This window comes from Cyanistes caeruleus, chromosome 9 (genome assembly GCF_971803275.1).
Source record: "Cyanistes caeruleus chromosome 9, bCyaCae1.hap1.1, whole genome shotgun sequence".
Taxonomy (NCBI): Eukaryota; Metazoa; Chordata; class Aves; order Passeriformes; family Paridae; genus Cyanistes; species Cyanistes caeruleus.
The window spans coordinates 30,051,704-30,071,664 of NC_141709.1; the positions used below are offsets into that span (position 1 = coordinate 30,051,704).

General features: G+C 56.7%; 1 protein-coding gene across 8 annotated transcripts in view; it reads right to left on the reverse strand.

Moving 5' to 3' along the window:
* Window positions 1-19,961, reverse strand: part of SSBP3 (single stranded DNA binding protein 3) — a 68,047-nt gene that overhangs the window by 39,342 nt on the left and 8,744 nt on the right. For 4 of the 8 annotated variants that reach the window (XM_086842245.1, XM_086842244.1, XM_086842249.1 and 1 more), the window contains exons 1-4: window positions 15,406-15,589; window positions 15,219-15,291; window positions 14,977-15,038; window positions 14,325-14,409 (exon numbers count right to left, since the gene is read on the reverse strand). In XM_086842245.1, the coding sequence (XP_086698371.1) occupies window positions 14,325-14,409; window positions 14,977-15,038; window positions 15,219-15,291; window positions 15,406-15,461 (276 nt within the window). In that variant the 5' untranslated portion in view covers window positions 15,462-15,589. Of the gene's footprint in view, window positions 1-14,324; window positions 14,410-14,976; window positions 15,039-15,218; window positions 15,292-15,405; window positions 15,626-19,961 lie in introns of those variants that run through there. The other 4 variants (XM_086842243.1, XM_086842242.1, XM_086842246.1 and 1 more) reach the window with 2 other exon arrangements.

Here is a 19,961-nt window from a genome sequence, read left to right on the forward strand (position 1 = left end):
TTTCCTTTGGTATCCCCCTTGGGAGGAGCAGATGTGTCCTGCTGAGCTGCCCTCGTGACAGCGAACACCCGAGGTCCCAGAGGTGCACCCTACACTACAGAGCTCCCTGTGCCAGCAGGTGCTTCCAACTCAGGCAGCCAGCAGAGCTGCAGATGCCTAAACCCACCAAAACCTGCCCATTCCCTTCCACACAACTCATCCACCCCACAACCATCTTCAATTTTGGGCAACCCATGGGGGTAGAGGCGCATAACCTCCTGGGGACCCGCATCCATGGGACACCTCCAAGCAGCACGAGCTGGGGCTCAGGCATGCCAGCGTGGGCTTCAAACCGACCGAGAGGACCCCAGATGGGAGGAATTCGGGGCAGGGGGACCCTATCTTTACCCCTGCAAAGCGCTGCCCCCCCCTTCCCGCGAGGCTGCGCCGGCTCCAGCCGCTCCCGCGATCCAAGCGGAGCAGATGGCACGCGCAACACTTACGGCTTCGCTTTCCAGCCGCCATCGCAGAGCTGCTTCTCAGCAGGGCGGAGGCGGGGGGGGAGACGGCTTTTTTTTTTTTTTTTTAAATATATATTTTATATTTTCCCTGGGAATTTTGATTTTTTTTTTTTTTTTAAAAAAAAAAAGCCCATGTATAATCCTGTGCTTGAGCCCCAGGAGCCCCTGGCAGCAGAGCACAGCGCTCCACGGAAGGACGGTGCGTGCTGGCTGATTGGCAGCCTGTCCGTCTGTCTGTGCCTGGGGACCCTGCTGACCGCCCCAAATCCCCGCCGAGAGGGACAAATCCTAGAAAGCCTCACAAAGCAGAGATAGGGTGGAAAAAAAAGGGATGAAGTGATCAAAAAAAGGGCTTTCTAGGGATTCTGCTGGCTTGCCTGGATTTCCTCCCTTTGCCTCCCTCCAGCCTTTGCCTCTGCCATCCCAGCCTTGAGTGGAGAAGACCCAGAGGGAAAGCTGAGCTGTTTCAGCTCCCTGAGACATTGGTCCTCCTGTATCCACCAGATAAGATGGAGCAAGGGAGATGCTGTCCCACCCAGGGGGATGACAGGCTCTGGGGGCATCTGCCAGCTTGGAGATCAGATCTGGGGTCCAGTGTCACTACATGCCATGGTCCTCTCCTCCTACTCCAATGGCTCAAACCAGGTTTTCTACTTCCCAGTGGAAGCCAACACCTCAAATGAGGCTGGGAAACCATAAATCTGGGCATCGCAGACACCAGATTGCTTTCAGCAGCCGCGCTCTGCACAGAGCTCGGCGATAAGTAACAAAAAGTCTGTGCTTTGCACCGCTGATTTCTTGTCTGGGGATGCATAAAACCTGGAGATGACAGATCAGCACCTCGATCCAAGAGCATCCCCGCCCTCGCTCTGCCGGAGAGGCGGGTAAACAAAGGCGGCTCTCCCCGGCGTCCGCAGGCAGCTGCCACCGACGCCGTGGAGTAGTGGGAGGGGGAAAAAAAACAAAAGAGGTCTGCATGCTGGGATCTGCGGGAACGGGATGCCCCTGGCGCTATCCTGGCCCTTTTATTCCATGGGTACCCAGAGGGAGCTTGGCCCCAGCCCTTTGGACACCTTCCTTCCGTCAGGGTCTCCTTGCACAGCCAGCCCGGCTGAGTGCCAAGGGCAGAGCCACGCTCCATGACCACTGAGCATCCAGCAAGGGGGAAAACACCCCGGGTTTGGGCACAGAGAGTGGCTTGGCCATCCTGGTGAAGAGCTCAATGATGATCTGGACCAGGATGCAACAGTTCTGTGCTGAGGGCACCGTCAGGTGTGACCAACATCCATTCGAACCCCAGGTGGGACTGCACAGGCAGAAGTTTGAGCCCACATCCAACAGTGCACAAAGATTTAGTGAGGCCAAATCGGGCAGGGAAGTTTTGTGATGCAGTTTCTTAATTTAGGTGGCTCCACCACTGGAGAGGACGAGTGGGTGATCAGCAATGCTTTGCATGGGGTGGTCACTACAGCAAGGGGAAAGGGACAGCGCTGGGAAATGCCAACTTGAAGATGTTTCCAAGAAAAAAACGAGAAAGCGGCCATGGCTGTGGCACTGCAACGCCCAGGTCTTGGTCAATCCAGCCCTGGGTATGTGCTGGTTGTGCATAGGGAGCCCAGAGCAGCTGGAATAATGCTGCCACACACCCCCCAAAGCCCACCAATCTTCCCCAAAATGCTGTCTGGATGCTGCATCTCAACTCCATCACCTTCTCCAGCCACTCTGCTTCCCCATTCATGCCCCATCTGTTTGTTACAAGACCACAGACCCCAAAACACAGGGTCTGGAAGTGCCAATGAGCACACCTTTAGCTCTGGGGCCACATGGATTATTTCCTCTGGGGTCACCACCGCAAATCCTTTCGAAGGAGGAAAGGCAAGGTAGGAAAGCATCTTTATAATCCTAAAGTTGAATAATTATCACCTGAGCTGCAGGAGAGAGAGCTCCCAGGACCCACCAGCTCCCAGGGAGGGGACCGTGCTGCTGGCCCCTCCGGGGCTTTGCCAAGGAATGCCGGGGGCGGCAGCGGGGGGAGCAGCGGCGGTGGCGGTGCTGGGAAGGGAACCAGCTGGAGAGCCGCAGCCTCATGAAATAATGAAATGCCAAACCAACCCCTGCATCTTCCACAGTCTCTCAGGTCACCTACCAGATTAGGAGGCCTGTTGCTAAGGCAACCATATCTTGCAAGTGCTAGCTGAACTTCCCCATCGGTTTTAACCCTTTAAGGAGCAAAAAAAAAAAAGAAAAAAAAAAAAACCCAAAACACCTCCCTAAGAAATATATATAAAAATAAAACCAAGGGGTAACACTGATGATGTAACCCACAGGAGACCAGCGGAGGCGAAGGGGGGGCAGCTGGGAAGGGGAAGCAAAGGGAAGGCGCCCCAGCAGCCACCTCCCGCGCGGTGCACGCCGCGCTGGCTCCCTTCCAGGCAGCTAATAAAATTATTCGGCATCCGCACACGCACGCAAGACCCAGCAAACTTTTGATGCGCCTGGCAAGGCAGCAGGGGAGTGGGGAAAAAAAAAAAAAAAAAGCCCCCACGCCCCTCAAAAGGCGACAAAAAAGTCAGGTTATGCATATGAAATGGGGGCAAACAAAGCAAAAATGGAACTTTTTTTTTCTTTGTATTTTTTTTCCTCTGGTGGCCTCACAGACGCCGGGCAAGCCCTGATGCCTCGGCAAGCAGCCGGCAGCTCGGCGCCGCACAGGAGGGGACAGATGGCCGGCGCAGCGACGTCGGGATGGAGGCGATGGGCACCCGTGGCCACCCCACCAGTTCTGCTGCAATCCATGGCCAGGAGCATCCACAACAGAGACACACGACTTGTGCTCTCTGGCCATAGGAGAGAATAATAAAAACAGCCCCTTCTACGTGCAAGGATCATGTCCCAGTGGGGTGATGGGGATCATGGCTCCCGCCTCTGGGAGAATAAAACCCCACTCAGCATGCACACCAGGCAGGGAGCCCTAAATCTTGCAGCTCGCTGGGTTAACAGGGAGGCCTGTGAGCAATAAGGGGGGAAAAAAAAAAAAAAGGACCAAGGCAATGCACAGGCAGCACAAGGGAGGGGAAAAAAAAAAATAGGAGGGAGAGGAGAAAGAGGCTTGGAAAGGAGGAGAAAATGTGGAGCGGCATAAATCAGGAGCGCGGGGGGAGCCGGGGAGCACAGCAGCACGTGCTGCGTTCCAGGCGCACAGGCAGCGCACGCGGACGGTTCCTGCCTGGCAGGGTGAGCACTGGGAAGCCACCGGCCTCGTGCCCCAGAGAAAGGGGCCCCCAGCCCCTCCTGGTGCTAATTTGACCTGGGGTATTGGCTCTGCTAGCCAGCACACCGTCATTTCCATGCTGAAGTCTCTTTGGGAAAGAAAAAGCCTCTGGTGGCGGTGCTGGCGTAAAAGATACTCGATGGCAAAAATTAGAAGGGTTTTTACACGCTCCTTCCTACCCTCAGGTCAGGTTGGGGACAGCAGGTGTGACAATTCCTGCTGAATTCCCCTCAAATGAGAGCAGCAAAATGGAAACTTGCTCCCAAAAGCCACCGTCTTCCCACCAGCCTGCTCCAAATTCATAATAAAGAGAGGGGCAAGGCTCAGTGCAAAGCCAGCTCTGCGCTCACTGAGGGGCTGCAGAGAGAAGGGGCTTACACCATGCTAAGCAGCTGCTGGTATTGCTGCCCGCCTTTGATCCTGCCCTCTGACCTCACCTCCATGCCAGCACCCCTGCACCCTGCCAACCAGCTGACAGGAGAAACTTAATTAGCCATGTCCATCAACCCCAAACATCTGTAACCAGCAATATTTACAACCAGAAATAAAGAGGAGTGACCTTCGCGGTGTTGAAAGACAGTTGGGTTCTTGTATTACAACAGTGGGGACAGGCAAAATTCATTATCTCTAATAGCCATCCTTATAACCAGATTAAACACAAAGGCAGCAATTCCATATTCCCTGACCTGCCACCGTCCCCATCCCGAGCAGAGGGGAGCTCCCCCTGCCACAGCACAGCTCACACAAACCCCACGCTGCACGTTCAGCTGATGTTTATGCATGTGGCCATCTCCATCCCTCCTACCCAGAAAAGACAATACCGTGGGGCTCACCCTACCCCGAGGGCTGGGACACCCAGCTGGGGTCACCTCTCTCCTGGTCCTTCTCCAGGCAGCTCTGAGGAGATGCTCTGCTCCCTGTGAACACTCTGGTGCTCAGGGGTAAGCTCCCTGCTCCACCAGGAATGCTGTGCTGGAGTGTTTGCTCACAGCATACAAGCAAAAAGTACCCAATTTCCAGAGCACAACCAAACAGAGCCCAATCCTCCAGAAATCACCTTTATCACATTTCCCATGCTTAGACATCCCAGGGCACCAGGGGTTTTGTCGTGAAGATGCATCCAAGGCTTTCACCTCTGCCTGTGAGATCCTCGTGGTGCCAATCACCGGCCAGGGAGCCAGAGCCTGTTATTTTCATCAGAGGATGTTCTCTGTGGGGATCTCCAGCTGCCAGCCAGGAGAAACAAGCCACTGGAGAAAACCTGAGCCTCTTAATGGCTTTTCCTCCACCAGCCCCGGCTCCCGCAGCAGTGTGAGGGCAGCTCCTTCTCCAGAAGATGAGCACCAGCGGGACCAGCTGGTTTCTCCAGTGCTCAGCAGCAACAAGTCAAACTGCTTGGAAAACACTTAAGGCTGGGGGGGAAGCTTCAAATGGACCAGGCGGACCATGCACCGCGCTGGAGCAACGGTAAAAGTTAAAATTAATTAGCTGGCAGGATGACAAAGAAGCCATTGTGCAGCACAGTGGAGCAATCCAAGTACAAAGCCTTTATATAAGTCATGTTGAAAACTCCTTGATGACTGCAGGTAAGGACGGACAAGCTGTCAGGACGTGCCACAACAGCCTGAAGGGCTCTGGGACAAGCAAGCAAATCTGCTTTTAACAATGAAATGAGCCCTGGGAGCCTCAGCCTGGACCTTCTCTCCAGCAGAGACTGGCAAAGGTGTGAAGCACCTGGGTGTTATTGGTGCTGTAATACCCAGGATAAAACAAAACCATGTGTTTTGGGGTTCTGTGCTGGGCTAAAGGGACCCATACGCAATGTGAAGCAGCCTTTGCTTCCTCACGAGCTCCCACCTCCATCCTCAAGCACATCCCACAAAGCACATCCCTGCCAAAAGCCCCTCTGATGAGAGTGAGCATTTCAAAGCGTGGCTGTCCCTGCCCCAAACCAGACCCCAACAGGGTCTCACAGAACCACACCCATCTCTGCTTCACGCCTTGCACAGGAAGACCTCAACAGCCCAGGTGTTTCCAGCACCAACAGGCAGACCCAGGTTCTGCTCCTTAGGGAGGAGCAGGCGCTCCCCCTGAGCCACAGGGACACAGGAGCAGGGCTGAAGCTTGATGGAGTCACCCCAAGCTGCCACCAGCAACAACCCCCCCACGATTCTGCTGCCAGATGGGCACAGGGAGGCTGGGTGTGATTTACACTCCATCAGCTGCCCAGCTCTCCAGGAGAAAGGAACCAAGGGGGAGCAAAACACCCCTCCCTCCTTCTTGCTGTGAGCATCACTCATTGGCATGGAGATGTGGGGGTTCAAGCAGCTTCTGCACTAGAGGCTGCCTGATCCCAAAGGGGCTTCTCCCAAGAAACAGGATGAGCACCCAGTGAGGGCTGGGCAGAGCAGGAGGGCAGGGAGGATGCTCTGCCAGGCTTGGCAGGGCAGAGGAGCCAAGTGTGACGCAGCGCCCTTATCTGCCCACCCCAAACCAGGGTGCTTCAAGGAAGTGCCCTGCCCCCTTCCTCAGCGTGACCTGCCTTTTTTTCACTTAAAAAAAAAAAAAAAAAGGCAAAAAACACAACCCCAAACAACCAACCTCGAGGTTGAGCTAGAAACACTGTCTGCGGCAGGAAGCAGCCACCTGCCTGGGGACACAGCTGGGCAATGCCAGCTACCCATGTGGGGACAGAGGGGCATTTCCCACCTCACAGTTACTAAAATGGGTAAATAAGCAAAGCCAAGGGTTGGGACACCCAGGGTGGGTGTCCCCTTTGGACAGCAAGGCTGTTCTGGAGGGAGGGAGATGCCAGCCAGCCACTTGCCATGGTGGGCATCAGACAGTGCTGGGCCAAGTGACCCAGGTACAATGACAGCTGTGTGGGTAGGAGCTGGGACAGGAGTGGGACACAGAAGGAAATCCCATGCTAGGTGGGAGGGACTGGATGTAGGCTGCTGTACCTGCTGGGAATGCCATGGGATGCCAGCACCCCAGCTGTGTTGGGCAGGTCGTGCTCACCAGCAAGTCAGAGCTGCTGCAGTGCATCCCCCTGCTTCGGTCTGTAGCCAAAAAATTCCAATTATAGGTGCGAGCTCAGCCTTGAGAGACTGTAAAAAAACCAGCCCAAATCCAGGGAAAATGGGAAGGAAACCCCCCCTCCCCACTCCAGACCCTGTTTGAGGCAGGCAGGAGGGGTGGTGAGAGCTCATTTTCACTACAGAAAGCCGCCGCACCCCAGGAGGAGAGGCACCAGATCAAATGTTCAAGGGTTGATGCAGAAACATTAAGGAAAAAAAAATTAAAAAGAAAATGTTAGCTCAAGACACAGCCAGAGGTCTTCCTTTGGACTTTATCTTAAGGCAGCAGGCGCAGCCTTGCACACGGACAGACTGACAGACAGACAGACTGACCCCACAGCCTCCCAGCCAGCCCGGGGAACACAGAGGTGGAAATCACCTTGCTGAAAACCACTGGTGGTGGTGGCAAAAGCCACGGAGGAGGAAGAGTAAGGCAAGTGGGAGGGCGTTGGATGGCCAGGCACAAAGCCCTGCTCTGTCCCACCACTCCAAAATATACAGGCATGTGCACCTCTATCTTTATCCATATGTACATCTTAATTGTGCATATTCCACAGATATAATTGCATATGTATACATTTCTTTTCTGCCTAATTTTGATACTAACGGTCACCATGCATGCCACATAAAGCTCAGGAAGAGTGAGCATTTCTCCTCTTATAGAAATATATATATATATGCATAAATTGCACAAACCAAACACAAAAGAAAAGCTGGTCTTACCACATAGAGCTGCACCCCCATCCAAACCCAAATCTTACCCAAGACACACAGGTCACCTTGTCACCCTGACTGGCACAGGAGACTGGTGTCACCACTCTAGGGATGAGGGGAGGTGGCAGTGGGTGGGTAGCAGTGTCCCATCACACACAGGAAGCAGCACCCAGAAGCTATCCCAGATTTTGGAAATCCCCCCTTGACTGCACAGCTGTAGCTTTGAACTCAGCTCCCGGCACTTGTGGCCATGGCCAGGAGTTTTGAGAGAAGAAAAAAAAAAAACCTGAACCTCAAATCCAGAGGCAGGTGAGGTATTTGTTTACTTGCAGAGACATTGCTGCTCCTTGCCAGCCCTGGAGGAAAAGCACAGTTCCTGCTCCACTGAGACCTCAGCCCTGGTGTGTCCCTCAGGGATCTGCAGGGTGAAGACTCAGAGGGAGAAGATGCTGGGAAATACGGAGGAATGTGCTCGTGGGCTGAGCAGAAGCCTCAGCAGGAGCCAGGGAGCCTCCCTGACCCAGGAGTGGGATGCTGGCAAGGCAGGCGTGTGATGCTCACCGGGATCCAGCCCATTCTGTGTCCCCAGCACCAGCCAGGCTGGACACCAGGTGCTGCAGCGCTCTCCCTCTGCCATCCCCGCGGTTCCTAAGGAAAACCAGGACCAAACGGGCTGCAGCAGCTCCCCCCGGAGCACCCCCCGGCAGTGCCAGCTCTGACACGGGGGGTGAGCGGCGAGAGAGGAGAAACAGCCAGAGCCCCCCGCCCGCTCCCCAGGACCAGCTCCGGCAGCTGTTTCCAATAGAACCAGGGACAGCTTTACAAGAGAAAAATAGGGAACAAAAGGTAGGAGAAAATCCAAGTTTCCAAGGTAAGGAAGGAAATGATCAGGAGAACAGGAAAGTCACACTCGTACCCAACAGACGGCGTCCTGACCCAACACCTCCCCACCGCCCGCCGGACAGCAGCGCCCGTGCCGGCCACGGCTTCCCCGGCACGGCACGGCACGGCACGGCACGGCGGCCCCTCGCCCTCTTTGTTCCTCCGAAGGGACCCCCGAAGGCCGGGGAGGGCAGGGCTGCGAGCTTTGTGCTCTCCCGGAGCCCAGCATCTGCCGGGGGCAGGCGCTCCCCCCGCCGCGGGTCCCCTCGCCGGCCTCACCGCGCTCGCCCACGTGGCCGCCGGGGCAAACAATGGGATGGCGCTGGGCTGCCGCGCTCGCCACAGGGCCTTCCTCCTCCTCCTCCTCCTCCTCCTCCCTGCTGGGGGCTCTGCCTGCCACTGGAAGCTGGCCCCTCTCAAGCGCTGGGGGGGAGGGGGGGGATTAAAATGATACTATAAAAAAAAATAAAAAAGATAAAATGCTCCAGTCTGGCTCAGGGCGCGCTGACCCGCGCGCTCCGGGATGGGCAATGGGCCAGCAGGGCAGGGCCTCCATGGGCCAGACCCCAGCACACAGCCAGGCAGGGGTCCCCACCCGAGGTACAAACACCCACCTGCCCTCCCATCCTCAGGCAGGGCTGAAGAAATCCTTCCTCTCCTCCCGTCCCGCTCCCGGCTTTTTTGGAGAACCCCCACCCGGACCGGAGCCAGAGAAACTTTGCGTGTTTGCACCATTTGTTGATATAAAATCCATCCCCTGCCTTACTTTTGCAGAGGCATTCGGGGTGGGGTGGAGGGGGGGAACGTCTGTTTCTATTTGAAACCGTCAAAATTAGCATTCAGTAATTAAAAATCACACCCTTTCTCTTAATAACCTAACCAGCATGATACAATCAGGTTGTGCCAACTCTTTAATCTAATTGACTAATTACAGATTTTAATTTAGTCAGTTACTGAACAACTGTTGACAATTTGTTTTCATTAGGGACAGAACAGGATAAATATTTAGGCTCCCCAGTCAAAGACTAAGACATAAGCTTTGGGCTCTGACCTCCGGTTTCACAATGGAGCCTTCTCCACGAGCATCACCCGTGGAAAGGTGCTGCTCTGAAATGGCCTGGTCCTGCTGCTGGACAGCAGAAGTGTGGCAGCAGAGGTTGCTCTGTCATTTGTTTAAAATATAACATTAAACTAATCCATCCTTGCATGGTACTCCAGCAAGAGCAGGCTTTAAAGAACACCCAGGCTCACCAGTACCCTAAACTGGGAGGGAAGGCCGAGCTCAGCGTTGCCAGGAGAGGGAATATCTGGATTTATTTATTTTTGTTGCAATTTTTTTTTTTTTGAAGTGATGTGGAGTTTTGCAGCTGCTCCTGGCAGCCTGCCACTCCTGAAGGAAACTCCTCTCTCTGGTTACCTACCAGGGAACCTTGTCCCTGCAGAGTGGAGCTGGATGAAGCCCAGATGGAGCGCAGTCCCACATGGAAACAGGACAGAGCCCTGTGTGCCACTGTTGAGCCACGTGCCCAGGGCTCAGGCAATGCCTGAGGGGGCTCACAGAGACCACACAAAGCTGTTCCCAACCCCTGGCCCTTTGCTGCACTAAACCTGCCCCAGAAACACCTCTTCTACACAAGATGTTTTCAATGCACTGGCTGCACACAACAGGAGAAGCTCCCATGGAGCACCACCACAGAGGTACTCATGGATCAGCACTCTCACACCTGCTGCTCCCACCCTCACAGCCATGGGTGCCTTGAACAACGTCTTGCAACCTTCACTGGTCCTGGAACAAGAAGAGAGCCTGGCATGGGAGAGGACACAGTCACACCAAACCCTTCATCCACAAAGAGCATCCCTTCCCAGAGGTCCCACAAGGCCATGTCACCTGCCAGGGCACCATGCCATGAGCTGGCCACACAGACCCCAGGGAGCAGATGGTGCTCCCCCGCAGCCCAAGAACACCCAGGCACTGACACTGGGATGAGGTGCCTGTCCCACACCTGGATGGGGTGTGATTGGCAGATTCAGCATAAAAGAACCATCCCTAGGACACCTCCAGTCAGTACAGCCAGCAGGCTGAAGGCCTTCCAGCCTCTTGGGCTTCACTTTGTTCCCACTGAGCACACTAACTTCAGCATGCCTTAATCATCCATCCATCCATCCATCCATCCATCCATCCACCCATCCATCCATCCACCCATCCATCCATCCATCCGAAATCCCCAAGATCTCAATCTAAGGGGAACTGTTTCAGATGGGGGAAGAAGAAGGACCCCTGGTTGTCCCCAACCAAGACAGGAAGACGGGAGCCCCAAACACACCATCTCTTCCCAAACCAACCACTGCACTTCCAGCAGCAACCACCTCTGCTGCTGCAGAGCATCCTTCCAGATCCAAGTTAGAAAGAACTGCAGCAGCTTTCCAAAGTTAAAAACAAAAACAAATAAATCAATGCTTTGTGTTAATGGCAAGTTGAAGCCACAGCTCCGCAGTTCTTGTGCTGCAAAGGAAGCTCCCAAACGCTTCCAAGTACAGGCTCTTCTCAGGAGGAAGCTGGGGGCAACAGAAGAAGGCAATGATCAAGTCAAAGTCTTCATCACCTAAAGGCTACCCTGAGTTTTCTCTCCTGCATGTTGACATGAGCTGGCTGTGCAGACAGAGCAATACCACAAAAAAGTACGCAGCAACAGTCAACTAGATTTAAGTTCATTTTCTGTAGCTTGAGGCCAAAATCGACTGAAGTGGTTCTGGTGATCAAGTTTTCTGCAATTCCCCTTTCTATGTATTAGCTCTTTGACAGAAATTCACTGCGGTATTTAAACTGGCAGTCATCACCGCTAACTCAAATTGTATTGGCTTTCACGGCGTTGAAATGCTCAACTGCGACCAGCCATCAGCCAATTCCCAGATAACGCGGCGGCTGAAATCCCCTGTCATGACGAGCGATCCCGTTGCAAGCCCGCCAGCTCCAGGAGCGTGCCGGAACGTGGCGTGCTCGCCATGGGGCTTGGAGGAGCCCAAAATCAGTGGCTACGGGTTGAGTTTTAGGAGTTGGTGAGTGCTCATGGGGCTGTTACCTTGGATAAACTCTTTGGGTACAGGTGGAAGAGGATGACTAACAACCCTCCAACCAACACAACTCGATAGTTGTGTGAACACAGACAGACCTGCCAGAGATGGAAGAGTTGAGCAGAGCAGCATTCCTCCTGCCTGTGCCAGGTCAATACCTACACCCATCATTCTTCTCCCAACAAGTACCTTTCTACAAAGTCCCAGCAGGCTTTTGTACCAGCTTGGGAGAAAAACCTTAGGGGAAAGGTAAAAAGTATTTCTAAGAGCTCACAAGACCCCACAATTTTCAAGGGTCCCCTCAAAAAAAAGAGCAGTGGGATTTCTCCTTACTTTAATTTCTGGATGAAGATTTAAATACTCAAGACTGGAGAGGGGAATTGGCAATTTGTCCTGCTGCTCCTAATAGTTTTCATACAGTGAAGCTGGAAAATGAAGTGGAAATGACACATCCTGCAAATCCCACCATTAGCACCCTGTTAATGAGGGGAACTGCTCCTCCTTCCCAAAGATTTGTCTCCTAGGCAAGAAACCCTCTGGTGCTGGCTCTGGAAGGTGACATGCCAAGCTCCCAAAGCATCCCCTCCTTCTGTCCTTACAGTAGCACAGCCTCTGGGTTAACACACACCGTATTTTGGGCAAACACCAAGCAGGACACACAGGGTTTGCCCGTTGCTGGCCAAGTGTAAATACAATGTTCTACCAACCTGGGGCAAGACTTAAGACTGGGATATTTTTAACCACAACCACCACACAAAGCAATTCATGACTCACTGATCCAGCCCCATTTGGGGCTCACATCCTGTTTTAGCTGCCATGCACCACTGATGGGTTGCTGGGTTTGATGTTTGACAATGCCCACCGATCTCACCGGTACCAGCAGGCTGCCCCGGAAGCTGGAGAGAAACAAGGCTCCATTCACACTCCCACGGTTATCGTTTGGTTCTTTGGTCAATATTTAAGTTTTGGCCAGGTAGGTCCCTCGCCCTGTAAAGTACACGCTGTGCCAGGAAAGCACTCGGCAGAGAGGGACTGTACCGTGAGCATCCGTCACCAGCCACGCCACAGAGAAGCACGAGCCCTGTCTTGGGGCCAAAACATGCCTGGGGAAACCAGCCCAGTGCCACCAAGCCAAAGCACAGGGGAATGAAAATCTTCTTAGGAGTTACCCAGAACGTAAAGCACTTGGGGGCTGTTACAAAACTGCGTTACACCGAGAATTAAAAACAATCAGGATTGTGTCTATTTACTGTAAGCTTAAAGCAACGTGTATTAAAGAAGTTTATGCGAATCATCTAATGCACTCAGGCCTATTGTTAGAATTATTACCAAGCTAAAAAAAGATTAATTTCTCTAAATACACTAAATCCTCAGACATGACGAGGAGGCTGCTGTGGATGGAGCATCACTATGTCTTGCTTGCTAATGTCATCTTCACCTGTGGCTCTGCTGCCCTAAGATCTACCTTTGCCTTGCTCCTGATGAACCTGCTGTCCTATCTGGGCTCCCAAAATCCCCACAATTTGCCCCAAAACATCCAGAAAGCGAGCAGAAGCCAACAACTTGTAGACATGCTGCTGGTTGTCAGCTCTGACCCTTGGTTCAGGAGTTCACCATCCTAATCCGACCCAGCGAAAACAAGCAATGCAGACAGTGGCCGCAGGGATGGACAGACAAACTCTACCTAGCAAATACCCAGACACAGTTCTCCCATGACCCAGTGGGGTGGGAAGAGACAAGAGGCAGCTCAGCACTCAGCCAAGACTCTTGGTCACTGCCCGTGCCCCAGGGCGACCGCTGTGTCCAGCGTGTGAGAGGACACGGCGTGTGAGAGGCCGTGGAGGTCCTCGAGACACTCGCCCAGCGCTGCTCGCCAGCAAACCCTCACACATCCCAAGCGTGGCATGTTGAGGCAACGAGAAACTTGGGAAGGGAGGAAAAATGGTTTCCATGCCATAGTCTCCCCGGAGCAGACAAAACCAGCTCCTGCTACAAGGTTTAAATGCACTTGACTGGGGTCCAAGCCCGCAGCCAGGTGACTAATCCTTTGATGCAAATTCCTCCCAACGCTGCGGAAACGGGCACCACGTGCGGGACGGGAGCGGGCAGCCCACCCGTCACCCACTTGGGCAGACATGCCATGCACCCTTGCCAAGAGGGGTTCTCTAGGAGACACCTCAGAATCAAGCATGCCACCCCAGAAGCACCATCCATCCCTGGGTCATGCTGCCACCTCTGTGGAGAGCAACCCAAACCATGGAGAGCCAAGGCACGCAACGACCGACCAACGGGGGTCTGCAACACCGGCTTCAGCAAAACAACACTTCTCCCTTGCTGGGATCAAGGGAGGACTCAGGAATCCAAGGAAGTCCTCAGCCTTCCCAAAGGCAAGAAGATACTAACTGGGGCATTCAGCAGTGGTTTGGGGAATTCCCCCTTCTCCTCCCCACCAAAATCCAACTCCCGCCCACCCTTGGAGGTGTCCTCAGCATGAAACATCTCACCATCACAGTGTCCTCAACATGAAATATCTCACCACCGACCCCCTATAAAATCTTTGTTGTCCATTGCTATGCAAAACTTCTTAATTCTACCACTAGCCCGAATGCCTTTAAGTGCTTAAGATAAGTATCTGAGCTCATTTACATAATTGCAACATTATGAAATACAGTTCAGTCAAATCAGAACATTGCTGGTTAAAAAAACCCCACGCTTTTTGCCAGTTGGTTACGTTAGGTTGGCTCTCGGTGCGCCGGAGCTCCCCAACGCCGTAATTACCGCGAGGATCAGAAACTTGTTACTCACGTAGTCATGAAAGGCTTTGGCTTCACTCGAATGTTCACAAGTGTCTCGCCTTTCGGGAGCTGCGCAGTACAGGTCCCAAAACACGCTGCACGGCAGGGAGAGACAGGGGAAGAGCAGTTACTCATCAGGGATCGGGCAGCCGGGTCAGCGCAGGTGAGCGGCTTCCCACCCACGGGGCGCACGGCTGGGATGGGACCACAGCTGGATCCAGCTGCGCATCCCAGCGTCACACTGCTCCGACCTGGCCGCCAGCAGCGGGGATGCCGGCTGCTCAAGGAAGCCAAAGTAGCCTTTAAGAGGCAACACCTTGAAGGGATAACCCCCGTGAGACTTCAGGGAGTTCTCCCAGCCTCGCAGCCGCCCAGCCCGGCTCCCCTGGGCGCCCCAGCGGCACCGGCACGGCCCGGTGCCTGCGGCTGGCCCGGCAGCTCTCCAGCGGGAGCCCTGCCCGCCGCTCCCGCGGGGCCGGGGGTGGCTCCGCCGCGCCTCGACGCCCCGCGGGGAGCGGGAGCCGGGGCGGTTCGGGACTCGCCGCCGCTGCTGACTCACGCCACTACCGGGGCTGCACCCCGCGGGGCCCCGCGCCACCGGCGGGCACCCCCCCACCCCCGGGGGGCTGCTCCCACCCGCGACGGGACACCCCCGCACTTACCACCACCAGGAGTGCAGGAAGCCGGGGGGCTCGCCCAGCGTGATGTTCTTCTCCCACCGGATCTGCGGGCGAGAGGAAGGCGGGGGGGTGGGTTGGGAGGGGGGGCGGTGCGGGTGGGGGGTGGTCGCGGGTGGGCGTGGGCCCCCACGCGCGGCGACCCCCCGGCGCCGCCGCCGCCCCGCGCAAGATGGAGGGCGGGCGTGCGGCGGCGCACAAAGGGCGCGGGGGGCGGCGGGGCTCACCTCGGACAGGAAGGTCTGCGCAGACTTCTGGGCGCCGACGTGCAGCAGGTACTCGTAGACGTACAGCGCCAGCCTGCAACAGCCGAGCGGCGGCTCAGAGGAGGAGGCGCCCCGCTCCCGCCCCGCACAAAGCCGCCCGCCGCCACCGCCGCCCCGCTCCCCCCGCCGCCGCCGCCGCCGCTCTTACTTCTCCCGCGCCTGCCCGTCCGAGGGCACCGCCGAGCCCTTCCCTTTGGCGAACATGGTCCGCGCCGAGGAGGAGGGGGGCGGCCGCCGAGACCCGCCGCTGCCGCCGGAGCCGCTGGGCCCACCGCCGAGGGAGCGCCGGGGGCTGTCAGAGCGCCGGCCGCCGCCGCGCCCCCATCGCCCCGCGCCCGCCGCCGCTCGCTGCGCCCAACGCGCCGCTGGCCGCGCACCCGAACGTGGCCGCGCCGGGCGCCGCCCCCGCCGCCGACGGGCGCCCGCTGCCGCCAATCACCGCCCGGCTGGGGCGGGGCCTCCCCGCGCCACGCCCCTCTCCGGAGGCGGCGGGCGGCCTCCCGCGGCGGCCAGGCAGGGCGGGCGGCGGCGGCGCGCGGTCCTAGCGCGCGCCCGGCTCGGCCCGCGGGCGGCGCCGCTCCCCCAGCGCCGCGCGGCGCACGGGCCCTTTAAGGCGGCGGGCCGCGGCGCGCAGCGCGCGCTGATTGGCCGGCAACGCCGAGGCCTCGGACGGGGGGACTTGAAACCGCCCGCCGGGGGGGCGCGGGGAGCGGCGGTGCGGCCGGGCGGGCGCTGCCGCTCCGCGGCGCCGGGCGGGACCCGCCGGGGCCGGGCGGGACGGACCCGGCGGGAGGCAGGGACAGAGAGAAGGAAGAAGGGAGGCGGCCGAAGGGCTGGGCACGCCGCCGAAGGGCTGGGCACGCCGCCTTTGCTCCTCCGGACCGACCCCGGCGGGTCCCGCCCGGCTCCGCGCACCCCAGCCCCGGGCTGCCGGCGGTCACCTCGGGGCCAGGCGCGCCCGGCTGAGCGGAGCCCGGGGCCAGCCTGTCCTGGCCGCGAGCTCCGGTCACGGGTCTTGTTCGCTTGGCCGCTCTAAAAAACAGGCGGGGAAAGCCACCCCCTCCGGGCTGGGTGGGGGTCGCGGTGTGGGTGTGGGGAGCCCCTCCGCCTCTCTCCGGGGGCTTGGGCAAGGCCACGCTTGTGTCCCGGGGCACCTCTCATTCAGGAGTCAGGGCTTTGCATCCCTCTCCCCACCAACATCTGTTTCTGCAGGAGCCCACCAAACTAACCATCAGTGCCGGCCTCGGGTGGCGGTGCCGGTGGGGACAGATGTTGGAGCAGCACAAAAATAAAGGCTTCCAACAGCTCGTTCCCCCTGCCCTGGCCTCACCTCTAGCTCCGGAGTGAGTGGCTGAACAAAAACCAGCCGGGCCGGCGGCTGCGCGCTTGGCTGGGGTTGTGCGCCGAGTTCCCCGCTGCTGGAACGGGGAGGGTAGCCGTGAGACACGGGGGATGCCGGCTGCGAGCGGGGCCCTGCGCTCCGTGCGGGCCCCGCGGGGCTCGGGGCGGCGTGAGGGGAGCCGCGGGCCTGGGAGGGATTCCCGGGGCGGCGTGAGGGGAGCCGCGGGCCTGGGAGGGATTCCCGGGGCGGCGTGAGGGGAGCCGCGGGCCTGGGAGGGATTCCCGCGGCGGCGGCAGCGCTGCGGCGCCCCTGGGAATGTTCACGGCCACCGGGACCTGTCTGAGCAGGGCCAAACTCGCTTCACGGTTTAAACTGAGGTTTAAATTGAACTGGGGCGGGGGGAAGAAGAAAGTCTTGCAATGCGGTAGGTCGAAAAGGCTCAAAACTTGAAGGCGTCCGAGATTGTCTCAGGAGAAAAGGAAAACCTGGGGCTTCGCCCGGGTTTTGGGGTTTGTGGTGGGGGGCCGGGGTGACGGCGGGGATGGCGATGTAGGAGTGTGGGGCTCTGCTCCACGCACGCCTGTGTGGCACAGACCGGAGGGACAGGCCAGACAAACCACAGACTTCGTGTCTCCTGAGCCTTTGCATCCCTCTGCTCCTCTGATGGCTTCAAAAATAACTGGGAGTGTCCCCTGGGACTGAGGCTATGGGATAAATCTGACCCTCCAGCAGCACGTGAGAAGTTCACTAAATATCCCTGGTTAAAAATAATACCATGATATCCTGTACCTCCTGCGTGGAGGTGGAAAGCACTAATGCCACTGGAATGATGGGCGCTGTGCCCACGGCAGCAAAAGGGCCTCTCTGTGCCCAGAGTATTGCCCTGCCCTGCTCCTGTTCATCGGGAGCTTCTTTTCTTCTCACTCTATGATTTTTCTGGGATAGGTGAGCAGGCAAAACCCAGCCACTTCCTCTCCCCAGCCCCTGGAGTAGTCTGGGACATGCAGCAAGCCTAGGGAAGTGAGACGGGAGACAGGATCCCTGCCTCTCCAGGTGCCTTCAGCAGTCTGGTTCAGGTCTCCACACAGGAGTGGAGAATGTTCTGAGATGCTCAGAGGAGGGAGCAGCCTGAGAAGGAAGACAGGAAACCACCTCGGCTTTCCCTCCTCTCCTCTGGACAGCTGTAGTTCCCAACCTTTTCTAGGGGAAATTACCCAAGAGCAGTTGATCAAGAACTTCCCAAAGTGGCACCAAAAGAAATTATCATTATTGCCATCCCAGGGTGGCAGAGCCCGACCTGCCAGCTGCCAAATGCCGGCACAGCAAGGGCGGAAACTCCCAGCCCGTGTGAATTCACCGGGCACCGGCCCTGCCTGCACATCTTCCGCGACCCGGTGATTAGAGCAAATTATAAGCTGGTGCTTTGGACCAACTTAGCTAAAGATCAGAAGGGAGACTAATTTCATATCATCACCACCACAGAACGCAATTAAGTGGCTCTGCAAAGTTTTAACGCAAGTTATGACAGGAAATTTAGGAAAAAATAAATCCCCACACCCAAAAGTCAGCAGCTTCATCTAGCCGAGTTGCAGGAGGATGTACCAAGGCTACCGAGAGCTCCCAAGGTGTGGAGGGTGACCTGTGGGCTACCTTACTGGGCCAGACTTTCTCTTTGTCAGGAGTTTTTCTGGGGTTGCAGAAATTAAAGCACCAATAGTCATTAAAAAACCCCCAAACCATCACCCAGCTGGTTGTTTTGAACACCTGCCTGTGGATTTCTCCCAGCTGTCAGGGTGTCCCCCATGCCAGGGCTGCATTGCATGGCACCCACCTGGTGGGTACCCAACAGATCTTGCTCTGCTGAGCCTGAAGGCAGGAGAAGGTGCCAGGGGGAAAAGGCAGAATCCCCTGGGCACAGCAAAGGAGAGGCTCAAATTTACTGCACACTGCCAGCAGCTCCGCTGGGACTGCTGTGGGATCCCCGTGGGCAGGCTCCCAGTGGGCAGGGATGCGCAGCAGGAAGGACAGGTTTGGGAGGGAGTAGCTGTGGGAAGAGTGGCCTCTCCACGTTGCATATTAATGCTCCTTGTGCTTTAATTGCAGTGGGACCTCTCGAGCAGAGCCATTAGCATGCAATGCGGAGGAACATGTATTTTCGGGATGCCTGCCTGGCTCGCAGGCTCTCAGCCGTGGGGAGGGGGTAGGCTGTGGGATGCAGGGAGAGGTGTCTCGTCCCCCCCACTCCCCTCCCACCCAAGGGATGCCTCTGGAGTCGCAGCTCCTTCCTCGAGTCCCTGAATCATCCCTGCTGCCATCTGCTGCACCCTCGCTCTTCCCCGCAGATGTCCTTCTTCCTTCCCCAGAAGGAGATGAGAACCGAGGACGAGGTGCCAAACACGACTTCAAACGGTATCTAATAAAACACGGGATTAATTTCTTCTGACTGGTGCTCAATGGCTCTGATTAAGCAGAGCAGGATTTAATTAGCTTGTTTGGACTGCCTCGAAGCCCGTGCCAAAGGTGGGGGAGTCTCAGCAGTTGGGTCTCCCCAGGCCCCGACCAAGAGCTGATGAAGGCCTGCAGGACCTTCTGCTTGCAGAGCAGAACCCACTGCCTGCCCTACCAGGCTGGCAGCTCCTTCAGGATCCTCTGACCAGCCCTTACCATGCAGGATGGGTGCCCTTGGCTGTGCTTAATCCCAGTGATGCCCATGGGGCAGGCACAGGGGAATGACAGGAGCAGGGTGGGGTTTGATGGGTGACACAAGTTGGTGGCCCCACCAAGGAGACACTATTGTCTTCCCCAACAGTGTTTCATCCTCTGAACCCCATGCCTCTTGGCACAAACCAAACTTGCCCTGCCACCAAAACCTTGAATTTAAAGCAACCCTGTTCTCTCCCTGATTTACTACCAGTTGCTGGCTCCTCTCCTCTCCCTCCGCCTGTCTCCTTTAACCCATTTCATTATCTATGCTAGCTTAGGCTTGTCTATGTGGGAACATCATGGTGAAGTTATTGCAAAATAGATGGGCTGTGAATGTAAAGCGTGGCAGCTATTCCCCAGCAGCTCCCTGCATGGCAGCTCCAATTCCTCACCCGCAATTCCTGCGCTAACCTCGGCTGCAGGCAGGCACTGCAAAGTGCCGAGCAGGAGCACCCATGTGGGACATGGCTCCTGGGCTGTCCCCAGGGAAAGCTGGGAAACTGTGCTGCATTCCCATAGCTGCTGCTCCTGGGATTTTAACTCTGTGGGTTCCTGTTGTTGCAGAGGAGACAGAGGTAGCAGGCACAAAGGGAGAAAGTGACAGAGATAAAGCTGAGGAGCAGGACTTCTCTGTCTCAGGAGCACAGACGACTTGCAAG